At 51.4% G+C, this 17289-nt stretch overlaps 1 protein-coding gene across 4 annotated transcripts in view; it reads right to left on the bottom strand.

Annotated features, from left to right (window-relative positions):
- Ppm1f (protein phosphatase, Mg2+/Mn2+ dependent 1F) overlaps positions 1-17289 on the bottom strand; it is a 36997-nt gene that overhangs the window by 16830 nt on the left and 2878 nt on the right. The window contains exons 1-3 of one of the 4 annotated variants that reach the window (XM_076548394.1): positions 11101-11248; positions 8712-8896; positions 5265-5531 (exon numbers count right to left, since the gene is read on the bottom strand). In XM_076548394.1, the coding sequence (XP_076404509.1) occupies positions 5265-5467 (203 nt within the window). In that variant the 5' untranslated portion in view covers positions 5468-5531; positions 8712-8896; positions 11101-11248. Of the gene's footprint in view, positions 1-5264; positions 5532-8711; positions 8897-11100; positions 11252-12754; positions 12908-17289 lie in introns of those variants that run through there. The other 3 variants (XM_006993032.4, XM_076548393.1, XM_076548395.1) reach the window with 3 other exon arrangements.

Genomic DNA, 17289 nt, shown 5'->3' with positions numbered 1-17289 from the left:
GCTAAATTTGGGGTGACGGCCCCAGGAGACTGCTCCTGGGAGTGGGTCCCAGGTGATGCCTTGGGACAGGTGACCCATGCTGCCCCATGCTCTTACAGCTCAGGGTCTCTGGGCTGCTGGGGGCGGGTCAGGCTACAGTCACAGGGAATTCTGGTCTGTTCTGAGGGGAGACATGATAGTGTCAGACTGACTTCTTAAATCCCTTTGAGCCCATGGAGGATGGGCTGAACGATGGATGCTGGTGATGACAGCCTAGAGAGGCCAAGGCCTAAGGGCTGGGCAGGGCCTTGGTGACAGAGAGGCAGAGGGGAACAGCGCTGGGCAGGGGCCTTGGTGACAGAGAGGCAGAGGGGAACAGCGCTGGGCAGGGGCCTTGGTGACAGAGAGGCAGAGGGGAACAGCGCTGGGCAGGGGCCTTGGTGACAGAGAGGCAGAGGGGAACAGCGCTGGGCAGGGGCCTTGGTGACAGAGAGAGGCAGAGGGGAACAGCGCTGGGCAGGGCCTTGGTGACAGAGAGAGGCGGAGGAGAACAGCGCTGGGAGCTATCATAGAGGGTCAGAGGAAAGAACAGAGAATCCAAGTATCTGATGTGAGCGGCTGGGCGGAGGGGGTGGGGGAGCCCCACCAGGAGCCCAGCTGGGACAGGGAGCCAGGTTCTGTTCCCACAGGTTCTGCAGAGTTAGGAGCCCTGAGGAGCTGTGGGAACATGGGTTGGCAGGAGCTGGAGCCCAGGAGGAATGAAGGCTGGGAGGCCCAGCTCCAGGAAGAGTTGGTGGAGAGGGAGCTGGGAAATAAGGGTCCTCCTTGGGACCACAGAAGAAAGGTCCTGAGGAACAAAAGAATCAAGAGCATAGGACAGTGCCCAGGAACATCACCTCAAGTGACGGCAGCCCGGAGAGGAAATGTCAGTTTCCTGTTGGGGCCTTGGCCAGTCAGCAGCGCAAAATGGGACAAGGGACCAAAGAGGAGAGGCGCCTGGTGAAGAGACGCCTGCTGTAGCCAGGGCAGCGAAGACAGCAGGCTGAGGACGCGCCTCTCCATGGCTGCTCTGCCCTCCACAGGGCTCTGAGCCTTGGGGATCCTGTTTAACACAGAAGCCCCGAGTCTGTGGCAGAGGGGTCAGTCTTCCTGGGGCCTCAAAAGCTTCTAGGATGCACCTCGATCCTCAACCTGCCTCCACGTCTAGTGGGGGATTCCCGAAGCTAGACTATGTGCTCTAGCCCAGTGTGCCTATTCCAAAGGGCATCTGGCTGAGTCTTCACGGCCGACAGTCTGGCTTTTAAAACTTCTTTAATTAAAAAAAAAATTGAGATAGGGTTTCATTTTGTAGCTCAGGCTGGCCTTGAAATAGCCATATAGCCCAGGCTGGCCTCAAAGTGGTGATCTTCATTGCTTCAGCTGGGATTATAGTTGTGAACCACTATGCCGGCTTTTGTGTGTGTATGCACGTGTGTGTAAGTGTGTGTGCATGTTCCTGCAGAGGCTAGAAATGGCAGATGTCTTACTCTGTCACTCTATTGGATTCCCTTGAGACAGGGTCTCTCACTGAACCTAAAAGCCACTGAGCTCCTGGGCTCTGCCTGTCTTCTATCCCCTAACACTGGGATTACAGGTGCATGCAAACACGTCCAGCTTTTATGTGGTCACTGGGGATCTGAATGTAGCTTTTCTCGCTTGTACAACACTCTTACCCACTGAACCATCCTTCTCCCCAGCCCCTTTATTGCCCTTTAAAACAAACAAACAAACAAACAAACAAACAAACAAACAAACAAACAAAACCAACCACAGTATCTCACGTAGTCCAGGCTGGCCTCAAGCTTGCTATGTAACCAAGGCTGACCTTGAACTCCTAATTCTGCTACCTCTGCCTCTTCAGAGGAGTGCTAGGGTTACAGTCATGCACCGACCATGGCAGGCTGACTTTTCAGCTTTGACGAGAACAACGACCTTCTAAGGGCCTGGCTGTTGAGTCCTGTCCTAAGGGTACTGGCCGTCGACCGATGGCCTTTAGTTTTAGAGAACTGAGGACTGAACCTGGAGACCCTGCAGGCTCGGCAAAAGTCGGTCACAGCTTTCCTTTTACTTTGTGAGTCAAGACCTCACCCAGGCCTTCAGCTGTGCCCTGTGTCCTAGGCAGGCCTGAGCGTCAATCCTCCTGCACTGGGCAGCACAAATGATTGGACAGCACTGCCGGGCTCTGCCGCCGCCAGCCTTTGGAGCTGCACAGTGAGCCGAATTTTTCAAAACAGAGAGTGACTCGGGAGGCCTGTGGACGAGCCTTTGAGAAAACAACCAGCCGCACTGGGTGCAGCCCGGCGGGAAAGCACTGGCCTGGCTCGCTGAGACCCTGAGCTGCATCTCCATCCTCTCTCGACACACTTCCCACCCCAATAAAGAAGAGTACATCTGGGAGGAAGCCAAGACATGAGAACAAGGTCCCTGTTTGAGGCATTTCCAGCCAGGCACTGGGCTTTCCTGTAGAGGCAGGGAGAAGGTACCCGCTCATCTGGCGCTGGTGAGGTCATGCTGAAGCTTCCTGCTCACTGCCTGCTGCATTTGTTGGGGGCAGGGAGGCAGCTTCCAGCCATGGGGACACAGACAATGCCTGGCCTCTGGCCACCAGCACTTCCTTCCCATCCCAGGGCCCACCCATGGATGTGTTCTGGAGGCCTCAGCCCTGCCGCCACACCACAAATGTCAGCCTGACTCTGGTCCTGGGAGTGGAGCTCTTCAGCTAGGCCAGAGGACACTGTGCCTAGGAAATGGCTACCTCAAGGGTCACCAGGAGCTACAACATGATGGGATGAAAACCACATCTAGGTAACCACAGTGTGAGTTTTATATTGCTCAGGGACCTAGAGAGGTGACAATGAAATCACAATAAACGGAGAAGAAAGGAAAAAGAGTGTGCAAAGCCCAGAGGTCAGAGATATGACTTCTGGATGGTCTCAGAGGAACACCATTTAAAATCCGAAGAAAGAGACAATGGATCACCGTATTTTATGCCCACAACTCTAAACTGGCTGTGGGGCCAGGAGCAAGGCAAGAGGGCCCAAAGTAACTGTGTGCGCACGGGTAACTGTGAATGCCGGGGACCACTGCAAATAACCAGTGCAGGTTATACACGAGGCTCACACCGCAGGTAACGGCGACACACACACCCATGTCCACACGTAAGAGAGAACGTTAGAAAAGAACAAAACAAACCCATTTGGAGGGCTGGGAGCCAGACTATAGCTGTATTCTATTTTTTTTTTCTTTTGTGAGTCAAGGTTTCTCTGTGTAACAGCTCTGGCTGTTCTGGAACTCGCTCTGTAGACCAGGCTGGCCTCGAACTCACAGAGATCCACCTGTCTCTGCCTCCCTTAGTGCTGGGATTAAGGGTGTGTGCCACCACCAGCCCACTGCACTAAATTTTTACGGCACACTTATGGTTTGTTTATTGATGCACAGACAGGGCCTCAGCAGGTCCCTGGGGCTCTGTGCCACCCCATCCTTCTTCTTCTTCTTTTTAACTAAAAATAATTTTTTTTTACTTTGAAAACTTTTAGAAACTTTACTGTTAAACTTGCATGCAAATAAAAACATCCCACATCAAAACTAACTTGACTCAATGAAAAGTTAAAATAGGCATTCAAAATGGAAGCTATGGAGCAACATACTAAATATTATACTTTCAGTATCAACTATATTTTGTGTGCTTACCCATTACTAAAACAAACAACAACAAAAATCCACGACAGAATTAGAACTGGAAGGACAATTCGCTCTTTATCTTCTTTTATAATTAGTGACCATGACCATATTCAGTCCTTCCTCATCCCCCAATGATTAGCATTTCTTGTTCTTTTTCTTTCATTTCGTGGAAGGGCGGCCTCTAACCTACTATCTAATATGACTAGTATCCTTCAAGGAAGGGGCCCAAAAGAAAACGGGGGAGCTAGCTCAGTCGGCAAAGGGCTTCCTTCGCAAGCACGAAGCCATGCAATTAGATCCCCCAAAGCCACGTAAAAATCGGAGTGTACGTGTCACACCTGCAATCCCAGGGATGGTGAGATGGGAGGCAGAGACACGGGCATCCCTGGAGATTTGAGGGCCACCTCGCCTGGCCTGCATGGTGAAGGTCTAGGCCAATGAGAGACTGTTTCAAACAAAAGGCGGACCGATGGACTGATACCCACGATTGTCTTCTGCTCTCCACATGTACGCTGTACATACCCACACAAAATGAAATTTAAAAACGTGAGGTCACACAGACAGGGAGAACGCCATGTGATAATAAAGGCAATTTACCAGAGGTGAGTCTAAAAGCCAAGGAGTACTAAGCAGTGGCCACCAGAGAGTCCTAGAACAATCTCCCCACAGCCTCCAAGACAGCACGGCCTTGTTCGATTTTGGATCTCTGGCCCTTAGACCTGTCAAAGGACAGACTTCTGTTCTCACGGCCTTGACTGTAACACTTCCATGCTACAGTCACACGACATCTACACCCTCATCTCAAAGTTGCACTTTCTGTTACTTCAATACTTTTAACCATGAGTTGAACACATTAAATGGAAAAATGTCTGATCTGGAGAGATGGCTCAGTGGTTAAGAGCACTTGCTGTTCTTGTAAAGGGTTCTGTTCCCAGCACCTACACTGGCGTTCACAACCATCTGTAGGCAGGCATGTGGTGCACATCCATATATACAGGCAAAGCACTCATGCACATAAAATAAAATCAGTAAAAGAAAGAAAAAACAACTGCAGAAATAAGAAGCAGGTAACTTTAAATAGGTGCACTATTCCGAGTAACTTAGTCATGTGCTTGTCTTACGGGGAACAGTAACCTTGTCTGTCCAGTGCACCTATCCATCAGTCATTTAGCAGCTGTCTTAGTACCACAGTGTTCAAAAGGCCCTTACTCTACTTAGCAACAGCTGCAAAGCCCAGGAGTAATGATGCTGCATTCTGACAGTGAAGAGAAACCATAGAGAATGGTTTCCACTTATCTTTAAATAAGATAGTGGATGCTCTTGACCTAATCCCCAGACATGCTGAGCCTGCTGAGATCTATGCTGAAGGAGTCTCCTGTCTGCAAAACTGAGAGACAAGAAGCAGGAGGAAAAGGCCCAGTAACTGGGGTTCTCACTCTGCACTTCAGGCTCTCCTGGAATGCACCCCACAGATAAGGGGACCACGCCACTCTCCTAAGGCTCAGGTAGGTCAAGGTCAGCACCTGGCAGACAATGTTGCACCCTGCTGAGGTGGCCAGGCCTACCTGCTGCCCAGGAAGCTCACTGCCAGCTCAGCCAGCTCCGCCTCCACCTCTTCCTGGCTCAGTACTGTCCCTGGGACCTTCCATGGCAAAGGGCTCTCTGGGCTCAGTGGGGCTGGGAAGTCTTGGAGGAGGGTGTCCAGGAAGCCTGGGATCTCGCTGTCACAGGCCATCTGGCTGCTGTTCTGTAGGGCTCCAGAGGCCATGCCCAGTGCATCCCGGGGACTTGCAGTTATGTTGGGGTGAGATGGTCTCCAGTCAGTCTTCACTCTGGGGAGAGATGTCAGAGTTAGAATATCACAGGGTGACAGTTTCTGTGTGATGTGGGGTACCCTGCTTTGTCTCTTTCACCAGCAAGCAAGGTGAGGCAGGTACCTCAACAAGCCCTGGGCCTCATGGTCCAGGGAACACAGCTAATGGAGTGGTAATCCCATTTAGTATCCTGTCATGGGTTCAAGCGGAGAAACATGCATGCCCAGAGACTAGCCTTAGACGACAGTATCACAAGCAGGCCATGAAGCCATCTCAAAGAAGTGACAGAGGAAATGCACGTTGCCTGCAGAGTGGCGGGTATGGTCAGAGGCAAGCAGGACAGGGACACCGGGACTGGGTCATCAAAATAGGTAAAGGGTTTAACCGGATCTCCGGAGGCCAGGAGCCAGCAGGGCCCAGGGAAGAAGTGATGCCAGCATGTCCATAATTGACCAGCTGGGAGAAAGGGACACATGCCAGGCTGCAGAGATGGCGGGAAACCGAAACGCCAGCACACAGGGGCTGTCGGTGCAGAGTGACTTGGGAGACAGAGCAAACTAGGAGCAGACAGGCTCCTCCCTGGGTACCTCTGGGGCCGCCTGCCAGGGACGAGGGGCTTCTGGGACATGGTCAGGTCTGTTCACTGCTCTCTGGCAGGAAATGTGAGTCAAGGGCTTTGAACATCCCAGCTGGGTTCCAGCCCCTTCCCACATCCTTAAGGACACTGAGGGTTCTGTAGCTGCCAGGCCCTGGGTGTGGCCCCAAGCTCTGCAAAGCCAGGCCAAATCCCCATTTCAGCAGGATCTGGAGAAGGTGGTCCCCTGCCCAGGGTCTCAGGATAAGGACAGGGCTTGGAGGAACCCCCGCCTGAGCATCAAGCTGTCACTGCCCACATCAGCCCTTTCACACCTGAGGTACACAAAATGCCCAAGACTCTTCACGTCCATAGCTGTACCCTGCCCTCTTCCCTGGGGTGGGATTTTAGCTCTCATGTGGCTCAGAGCCACCTCTGGCATGGCCAGCCAGTCCCTCTGTACTCAGTGTCCAAGTCTTGCAGGGCACTGTCACCCCTTTAGATAGCCGATCACACAAACAGACTCCTATCTTCGTTTACAATCATCCAGCCTCAAATAATACTTGAGCGTCTCTTGTCTCTTTGTGGTGCTGGGAACTGAGCGGAGCCACACATCAACCCCCTCTGCCTTTCTTTCAGGATCCCTGTGATGCGCTTTGGTCCCTACCTCCCCCGCTCCCCTTGGTGCTGGGGCAAAGCCCTACTTCCCATCACACCGGGCAGAACCTCCCTGCCAGCATCTGCTCACACAGGCCCCTCTTTGCAGCCTCTGCTTCTGTCAGGTACACCCCAGGCCCAGTGGGACTGTCCACTCCCTTTAGCCCCCCAAGGATGTGGCACCTTTGGGGGCTCTACTTAATATTCTGGCTTAGGAACTTCCAGTAGGAAACAACCCGGTGTGCTGCCATCAGAGGAAACAAAGGGCAATCTTTATGGTGGTAAAATGGACTGTAAGACTCTGAGCACCCCAAGTTCTAAAATGGACTGTAAGACTCTGAGCACCCCAAGTTCTAAAATGGACGGTAAGACTCCTCTGAGCACCCCAAGTTCTAAAATGGACTGTAAGACTCTGAGCACCCCAAGTTCTAAAATGGACTGTAAGACTCTGAGCACCCCAGGTTCTAGGCAGAACCTAGAGAGCAGCTTCACAGTCCAGCTCCCTTGAAGGCCTTTCAGATTCTAACCACTAAGTGGACCAGGTAGAAAGACAGGCGAGACTCCTAGAACCATCGGTCTTGGAATGAACACAGATGGTGTCTCCACACTTTGCTGGGAGGGAGGAGGGTTGAGGCATGAAAGAGGGATGAGGAAAGTCCGAAGAGCAAAGGGAACTCAAAGGGACTGCAAAGGCTGTCCTCACTTACAACAGTTTCTAGTACAAAAAGACTAGAAAACACAAAGAGGGGATGGAGATGCATCTTAGCATAGACTGCTTGCCCGACAGGCACAAGGCCCTGGGTTCAATCCCCAGCACCACACCTGTGACCCTGCACTTGAGAGGTAGGGCCACGAGGATCAGAAGTTCAAGATCATCCTGGGCTCCATGCAGAGTCCCAGGCCAACCTGGGAAACTAAACAAAACACAAAAAGAGAAGTCGATGTGGGAGGGTCCTGATATCATGTTAATCAAAATAGTATTTAGGGTACAAAGCAAAGGTGTGGTGAAAAGCTAATACTGTCAACTTAACAGGATCTAGAATTACTGAAGAGACAAGTCCTGTCTGTTTGCGATTCCCTAGGTGAGAAGGTCAACTATAATTGTGGGTGGCACCATTCTATCAGCTGGGGTCTTACACTAAATAAATGAAGCACACTAGTGGAGCCCAGCATCCGTCTCTTATTCCCTCACTGTGGACACAATGTGACCAGCTCCCTCTTCAAGATTATGTTGCCATCAAGGACTGCATTCCTTGAAAACCCCTCATTCCTGAAGTCCCTTTATAAAGTATCCTTTTTTTTTTTTTTTTTTTTTTTTTTTTTTTTTTTTTTTTTTTTTTTTGGTTTTTCGAGACAGGGTTTCTCTGCGTAGCTTTGCGCCTTTCCTGGAACTCACTTGGTAGCCCAGGCTGGCCTCGAACTCGCAGAGATCCGCCTGTCTCTGCCTCCCGAGTGCTGGGATTAAAGGCGTGCGCCACCACCGCCCGGCTATAAAGTATCCTTTTGCAACAAGAAAAGTACAAGTGATAAGAAAGCAAAACACAACACCTCTTTCTTTTTTCAGAGGTGGAATCAATCTGTTTTTAAAAAGATAGACAAAGAAGCTACAGGCTGGTGGTGGCGCATGGCTGCAAGCCCAGCATTCAGGAGGCAGAGGCAAGAGAGCTGCCACAAGTTTGAGGCCATTCTGTCTACACAGCAATGTCCAAGGGAGGCCAGGCTACAGAGACCCTGTGTCAAAAACCAAACAGCCTCCACCACTGGAAGAGGCAGGATCCTGCACCGGTCTACAGCAGCCAGCTTGGGCTCCAACACCAGCAGAGCATGGCTAAGTAGAACAGTTCAGTTTAAGGGAATGAGAGACGACAGACTTTCTGCGGCCACTCGCAAGCAGAGGGACCTGGAGATCATGCAGTAGAAGCAGAAAAAGGCCAATGACCAGGAGGCCTCCACGAGGCTCGGTTCACCTTTCCTGTGCTGTGTGTGTGGAGTCAGTCCCACCGTGCTCCCTGTCCTCCTGGAGTGCTCACAGGTTCCAGCACATTCCCTTGGTCTTGACTCTGCAGTGGGTCCTTTCTGTGTTTCCTTTCCTTCGGGTAGCCTCGCTCCCTCTTGGAGGTGAGGGGTTACCCTTTCCCAGTGTTTTTTATTCCTATGGGGCATACCCCAAAGTATTAAAAGTAGTTTTGTAAAAAACAAACAAAAATTAGATAGAGTACTTTTTGTTGAAGGTTATATATATTACTAGAGTTAAAACTCACTGTCTACACTCACATTTATTTACAAGTTAATAAAATGTAGCCTGGGTTACAAAGAACAAGCAGGTAAAAAGATGGAGTGTAAACAGAGCAGAGACGGAGAGATTCGGACAGGAATGAGACAGATACAGTGTAACCAAAGGTAAGCCAGAAGAATCAAGTGGGCCCTGAGCTGGGGCTGGAGACCGCAGCAGAGGCAGTAGGGAGTTTGTTCACAGGCGGAGCATGGAGACGAAGAGATGGCATCACCTTCTCAGAGGACCAGGCCAAATGTCATCAGTACCCCACCCGCCAACTGCTCTAGTCTCCTAGTGTGCAGGGACAGAAGTGTGAATACTGCAAAGCTGTTCTCAAGCAAGTGACAAGCATCTGGATTATTCCACGCAACTCTACAGGACCTAAAGGTACCACAATTCTCCGGCAGTGCGGAATGGGCTAACACACGACTCTGACTAGGATCAAAGTGAAAGGACAGGACGCTCACACCCGAGCACACAGAAAGCCCCAGCTAGAAAACCCTGCCACGGCATCACCCGACCTGCCACTTAGAAGGCTTCTGTCTAACCTTTGCCCTCAGACTGTTTCCTGCACCTGGAGCCTGTTTTCCTTGGAGTCTGGGCTCATCCTCTTGGCACTGCAGCACTCTGGACCCAAGTCTTTAATGCACCTGGCTACACAGCTGCTCTCACTGCCCTGCGCTGTCTGCTCCAGGCTCGGGACCTGTTTGTCATAGGCCCCAAGGCTATCTGCACCATGCATGCTGAGTGGGCCTTGGGTGGCACCATACGCATGCTCTTGTGCAAAGCTCTGCCTGCATCTGCTGGCTTACTCTCAGGGCCCGTCCTGACGGTCCACTTGCACTAGAAAGGCAGTATGCCCAGAGAAGTTCTGCCTGCTGTGGCCATTTCTGCATTGTGTGGCTTGGGCCACGGTGAAGAACCAGGCCACAGTTTTCCTTCCCCAGAGTCTAGCTGAGGCAAAGAGTGAGAGCAATTCCCTTCCTTGTTTTCCCTCTTTCTGACAAAATCCTAAATCTGATGCATGTCTTTCCAAGTTACATGAAACAACCAACCTCTGGAAGCCCCAGACCCGAAGAGGAAGGTTCAGACAGCAGCAGGAAGGCGTGGCGAGGGGCAAGGCACCCAGGGGTACTGGAGGGGGGAGCAGTAGCTGGCTGGTGGTCGGCGCTGGACAAAGGAGTCTGGGGAGATGGGGTGGGGCAGAACACAAGTGCTGGGCCTGGTGTGGGGCGGCCTGACTCCAGTGGTCTCACGGCAGCAAGGGCTCAGGATGAGAGGGACATGTGCATGAATGTGTGTGAGTCACCACGGGAGGGCCTGCAGGGAGGGTCGGGGGAAACCAAGATCCAGTCGCCCATGGCTGCACGGCCTTGACTGGTTTGGCCAAATGTGACACCTGGCTGGTTCCTCCTGGTTCTGGGACTGGTGCTTCTCTTATACATATGAGCTGGCAGCTGCTCCTAAGATCCTGAATTTGTGACCTCCCTGACTCAACCTCTCCAGTACTGGGGTCATAGGTGTGTTATATCCCTAGCCTCAGGACTCATTTCTCTATTTGTAACTGACTGCTAAGAATAGCTTGTGTAAATCCTTCTAGATCTTAACTAATCTTTTACTTCACACATGGAAGAGATTTTATTTATACTTAAAAATGGTTATTATAAAAAGTGTGATAAATACACATTAAATAAATCATCACTTTATGGTGGTTCACGCCTAGAATCCCGGCACTTGGGGAACTGAAGCAGCAGAACTGCCACCAGGTTGGTGCCAGCCTGGGCTACTGAGTGAAACCTTGCCTCAAAAAAGAAAATTCAGCCAGGTGCCGATGTCGCATGCCTTTAATTCCAGCACTCGGGAGGCAGAGGCAGGTGGATCTATGTGAGTTCTGGGCCAGCCTGGTCTACAGAGTGAGTTTCAGGACAGCCAGGGCTACTCAGAGAAACACTGTCTAGAAAAACCAAACCAACACTCCCCCCCCCCCCCCCCCCCCCCGCAAAAAAAAGAACCAGCCAACCAAAGGGCGGAGGGGTGGTGGGGTGCTGTTTGGGAGTGTAGCTCAGTTGGTGGCTACTTGCCTTGAAGACATGAGGTCCTGGGTTCATCTACAAGACTGGGCACGGTGGTGAACACCTGCAATTCCAGCACTTGGGGGATGGAGGCAGGAAGAACACAAGTTCAAGGTCATTCTTAGCTACCTTATGTTATGACCTGGAGGCCAGCCTGGGCTACATGAGACCCTGTTTGAAAAAAACCAACAAAACGAAACAACACTAAAAAACACTTAAGAATATTTTTTTCTCTATTGGTGCTAGAGACTCAGCGCAGGGCCCTGTGCAGGCTTCGGATGCTCCTCCCCAGCCGAGTCCAGTCCCCACTTGACCCTCTTTAACGCCATTCTGTGGCGACAAGCACAGCCATGTTGTTTTCTTTTTACAGGCTTGGTATTCTTTCAATGGACCCCAAGCTCCATGAGGTCAGGGTCCCTGGCCCTCTGTGCTCAGCAAACTGAATGTCCACTAAGAGTGAGGTACGTAGCCTGAGGCCTGGAGCTACGAAACAGGAAATGAAAATGCCCCCTTAGCACGCTGGATAGCAAAGACAGCCTTAAAGACAGGGTTGGCCTCAGGTGACATCACAAAGGAATTCTGAAAATTAATCTGTTGTGGGAGGTTTATGGTTTTTAAAACATTTGTTCTGTTTACCTCTCAGAACTATGAGTGCCATCAGGCCACGCTGCAGCTGAAAAAAAACAAAAACAAAAAACGGTGCTGGGGGAAAGTACTAGTCTAAGGTCATAAACGAGAAATGGACCGCACGGGACTCAGTTGAGGACTCTGGTGCTCAGTGCCTTGGCCATTTCCAGCCCAGTTTGTTGTGGAGAAAAGTGAAATCTGACAAAGGGCGGGGTATGAGCATACAGACCCTGAGGCAGAGGTGGGCTCAGTTCCTCCGGGGAGGACCGTTCACAGAACTTGTCCCAGGATATACTGGGAAGACATCTGTTACTCAAGGGGCCTGGAAGTAGAAGGCCTTGGTGGAGGAGCCCACCGCCTTCCGCTGGGCCTCTCTGGATGTTACAGACATTCCTACAGCCTGGTGCCTTTCCTCCTGACACAGACAGCTTAGGGCTGGCCTGAGACCACAGCGGTAACGGTGGAGCCCCGGGCTTCATGACTGAGGCTCAGCCCAATCCAGTTCAACAGCTTCAGACCGAGTCTCCAAGCCAGGCGTAAAACACCAGCTTTAAACACACGCAGGGGCGCCGGGGCGCCAGACACTCAGGCTGACAATGTGGGGCCTTCACTAGCAGGGCTGGGGCAGGGCCGTGGGCCTGGCCCCCACGCTTGGGGGTGGGAACGGGAGAGCCTTGAAAACCGAGGGCTGTCACGCCGTGGGACTCCCACTTGCCTCACGGCTCAGCCCCTCCAGGACCTGGGTTCAGCCACACCCCATGGGGTCAATGGACTCCCAGTTCTGTGTCCTTAGCGCCCACGCTTTGCCTCAGCCCCGCAGGGTCCCGGTTGCTTGCCCCGCTCTTTTGCTCACTGGCAACCCCGCGTCCCTTGAGTTCGGGCCCCCGAAACCCGTCCTGGCCTTAGTGCTTTCTCGCCTCTCCATTTCCTCCTCCGTCTCTTTCCACCCTCATGCACCTCATGCCCCCACCTGACCGCCACCCTGGCCGGAGTCTTCCACCCTCGTCCTCCATCCCTAGCACCCCGCGGGCCTCACCTGCCAGGCTGCCGCAGTGCTCCCCACGAGCTGCTCTGGGCCGGCCACGCCTACTTCCCGTCCTGGGGCGCCGCAGGCTCCGCGCAAGCGCAGTCAGGGCCTCGGGTGGGCCTCTGCTGCCCCCTGGCGGCCTCTTGGCCCCTTGTTTTTGGGAGGAGACGTGCCCGTTTGCCAGGGAGCCGCTCCACTTCTCCAAGCTTGAGTCGGCAGAAAGCAGTCCTTGCTTCCCAAGGCTCAGAAATTAAACAACTTGTGCGATCAGCTGCAGGGCAGGGATGTGGCTACATACAGAGACAAGAGGCGCATGCCTCTGGGTCACGTTCGCTTGTTTCATTTTTAAATGAGAGGGTCATGGGAATGCTTTCTTTGAAAGAACACACTCATCTGATAGCAATGGACGGGTATGGTGCCTGTGTGCAGTGCGGAAGCACCCTTCAAGTTTCACTGTGGTCCTGCCCCTAGGAACCGGCTCCATGTGGTCAGGGTCCCTGATCCTGACCCCGGGTGCTCAGCAGGACCGCCTGGCCACTGAGAGTGAGGTAAGTCGCCTGAGGCCTGGGCTATCAAACAGGAAATGAACACTCTCTTACTACATTGGGTAGTAAAGGCAGCCTTAAGGACAAGTTTGGTAGTTTGGCAGTGTTGGCGCACACCTTCAGTCCCACCACTCGGGAGGCAGAGGCTGGTGGAACTCTGTGAGTTCAAGACCAGCTTTGTCTACAGAGTGAGATCCAGGACAGCCGGGGCTACACAGAGAAACCCTATCTTAAAAAAGGCTTCAGGTGACATCACAAAAGAAATTCTGCAAATTAATCTGTTTTAATCTGTTGTGGGAGACTTATGGTTTTATAACAATTTGTTTCATTTTGTTTGCCCCTCAGAACTGTGCTGACAAGTACATGCCATCAAGACCACACTGACTTAGGGAACTAAGGTCTCAGGGAATTCTGATTGGAAGGTTTCAGGGAAGCCATGAGCCTGGAAATGAAATCGCTTCCAGAGTGTGGGGACTGGGTGTGTGTGTGTGTGTGTGTGTGTGTGTGTGTGTGTGTGTGTGTGTGTGTGTGTGTGTGTGTTTGCATGGTGGGGAGAGTGTCTGTCTGCTATGCAAGAAGCAGGGTCCTGGTTCACTCAATCTGAGCCAGGTTTGAGGCCAGTTATAACGGGGTGAGGTAAGTAATTCGAGTTGAGGGTGACGGCTCAGGGAGGCAGCAAAGGTAGGCACTGGGAACTTACCCTCCCTTGTTAGGCTCCAGGCCAAGGACATACCCTGAAGTTGCTGTCCACATAGTTCATGCCTTGCCTGCAGTCCATTATACCAAAGCTTTTAACTTTTATTCTTGTCAAAGGAATCTCAGTTAGCTCTACCAACCAGCTTAGCTCAAACCTGTGCTTCTCCAGCAAGGAACACCCAAGCTGTAGGGTAGAGCCAGGAGGTCCCAGATCTCCCATCCATGTTCTCTCTCCCAGCCCCCTAAAGCCTTTTCCAGAAGCTTGCTCTGAACACTCTGTAGGTGGATGCACACAACCTCCCAATCACATCAGCCCATATCACCCTTGTCAGAGACCAGATACATCACTCTTGGGCTTTAAAAACCTCAGTGATGGATTACTGGCCCCCTCTTGGGTACCGATTGTCCTCACAGAGATAGGGAGGAATGATATATATACAGGTCCATACCTTCTACAGCACTGGGAGGGTGCTGCACCCGATGACACAGACTTCCTCATGTCAATGTGCACTGCAATCACAAGGTAACAGAAATGGAATCTGCAGTGCCGGGGGACAAACCACTGGTCCTGCCACCATGAGCCACAAGTAAAGACAAGGAGGGCTAGCCTGAGATCCTGCTTGCCTCAAATAACACAGGCTGCCCTGTAGCGCTGACCTCATCAGCTTCCAAAGCAGAAGTGATGCCAGGACATAGCTGCTCCAAAGACAGTTCAGGCTTAGAACACGCCTCACCGCTCGTCCTAATCATCCCCAGTTGACCTATTAGCAAGGATGAGGATGAAAGGTGAGGGGCCAGGGGTTCAGAGTGCAGTTCTACACAAAAGGGACAATTTCAGGATAAACCCAGGGACACATTAAGAGGCCCGTGTGGTTTTAAAGATGGAATGGAGTCTGGGTTTAAGGCCTATAGGACAGTCTTTTCCCCAAGCCCAAATTAACTGCACACTGAGCTGCCCACCTGTAGTCTATTCAAGATGGAACTGGGCCGAATGGGCCGAATAGCAAAGCCACAGCTTTGTGCTAGGTATCCAACTCAAAGACATGTGGCCTTATTAAGGTTCCAGATTCTGACTGAGTGGAGAGGCTAGGTTCTGAGTGTCCTTTTTGTCCTATAGCTTGTACTCCTGGGACACATTCCAGCAACTTCTATGCAGCTTCCTGGTCCACTACTCTGGGCAGCTTTCCCAAGGTATCACCTCTTCCTCTGTTGTATGATCTATGGTTATCAGGGCTCAGGCGGGAAGCCTGGTGGGGCCATGCGGATAGACTACTAGTTGTCTTATGGCTTTCTCACGAGTCTCCCTGCCTTGTGTGACGGTGAATCTACTGCAGAGGGAGGATTCCTGTGGGAATGCTACCGGCTACCTCTCAACCAAGCATTCCACAGAGTGGCTGTCTTGCTGAGCCCCTGCAGGACATGGCAAGGCAGGGCCGGAGGGCAGTCAGTTTCTTTCACAACTGAAACAGGAACCCACGCTGGGTGGGTGAAGGAACACAGGAAGGGGCTGCAGTCAGAAAGGTGGCCACAGCTACACCAGCTACCACAGAGCAATCTGGCTGGCTTACCGAGTATTTTGTAGATCTGGCATTTCAAATCTAGAAAATGGGGTACCCAGCTGCCTGTCTGAGGTAATACAGACTCATGATGAGAACAGGAGTGAAAACAGACCCACAACGTTACCAGAGTCACACACATATTCTATGTGCCAGATTTGCTTGGGGTTTCTGAGTGCGGGCCATAAAAACGGGTTAGGGATCAGGGAGCTAGGCTGCAGGCAGTGAGCACGGGATTGAGACCTAGACTGAGTCTTCACCTGGCTCTGCCAGCTCCACCTGGTCTGTCAAGGCTGCTATGGCTGCTGTGCCCATCTTCCTGCTAACCTCAGACTGCCCAGTGCTTGTGTTGTGAACAGCTACACCACTGTACATGTACACACACAGGCTGAATGCTCCCCATGGTCCCAGGTGGCTTTCTTGCTGGCATTGCCATGGTGTGGCCAGAGCAGGGTGCACTTTAAACACGCACAGGATTGTGATGATATATTGTTACCCTAATAAAATTTGCCTGAAGATCAGAGGACAGAACAAACCTTTAGATTAAACACAGAAGCCAGGCAGTGGTGGCACACACCTTTAATCCTAGCACTCAGGAGGCAGAGACCTGTCTGGATCTCTGTGAGTTCAAAGCCACCCTGGACTACATGAGATTGACTCAGTCTAGGAGAGAAACAGAGCCAGGCAGTGGTGGCACACACCTTTAATCCCAGCACTTGAGATCTCATGCCTTTGCTTGGGAAGCACATATACCTTTCATGCCAGGAAGTGATGGCTGAGCAGAGAGTTACGTAAGGCATGAGGAGACAGGAACCAGAGGCTTTCAGGCTGAGGAGTCCTAGAGGTGAGACGTGGCAGTGGCTTGTTCCCGGTCTGATCTTTCAGCATTTACCCCAATATCAGGCTCCAGGATTTGTATTAAAATATCTATTAGAATTCAAGTTATATCTGGCATCCAACTTTTGGGGACAAATTCATGAATTTATCGGCTCAGGAGAGCTGCACGTGGCCAGAGTCGCCCCTGCCGGCTAAGCTGCTGCTGCAGCCTCTCTGCAGCGCACTCCACAGGTTTTGGGCTCCAAGCCCGCAGGAGCTGCCGCTTTTGCACACTTCCCCTGTGCAGGCAGCGGGCTCCCCACTTCTCCCCTCTCCCGTGGGTCTGGCCTTCCCTGGGCCCCTCCTCAGGCTGCTGCCACACCGTCACCTCAACTGTCACTGTCAGCAGATTTGGAGTCAATTGGGGTTCCTTAAAGGGGGGAATTAGTTAAAAGGAAGTTTTTGTTAACAAATTCAGAAACATTATTTACAATGCAGGGAGTTTGGTCTCTATTTGGTAATACGATTGATGGTCTAAAAATGGAACAATTAAATGAGAGGATAATTAATGTTGGTGGAATTTATGTAATCTCAATTATAAATATTGTTTGATCGTTTCTGTTTTACCATTGAAAAAGATGGATAATATGAGTACCAAAATAAAAGTTTTAGTTTTAGTTAAAACAGATCAGATATTCAGACCCAGACAGAAATTTAAAGGAGAACCAGTCTCAGCATTGCATTATAAGGTTACAGAGAAACAGCCTAAGGCTTTCAAACAGCCAACCTTAACCTAACCAGTAACCTTACAAGAACTGCCAATGATAGATATCATCAAGGCTGTGTAAGAGCTGGCCGGACTCCTGTGCAAATGTTTGATGTTATGGAATTTAAGATGTTTTAATAACAGATTTTTTTTTTGATAACTAGT

Source organism: Peromyscus maniculatus, chromosome 12 (genome assembly GCF_049852395.1).
Source record: "Peromyscus maniculatus bairdii isolate BWxNUB_F1_BW_parent chromosome 12, HU_Pman_BW_mat_3.1, whole genome shotgun sequence".
In the NCBI taxonomy this organism is placed as follows: domain Eukaryota; kingdom Metazoa; phylum Chordata; class Mammalia; order Rodentia; family Cricetidae; genus Peromyscus; species Peromyscus maniculatus.
Note: the sequence above shows the minus strand (reverse complement) of the source record. Positions and strands in the feature narration are given on the sequence as shown.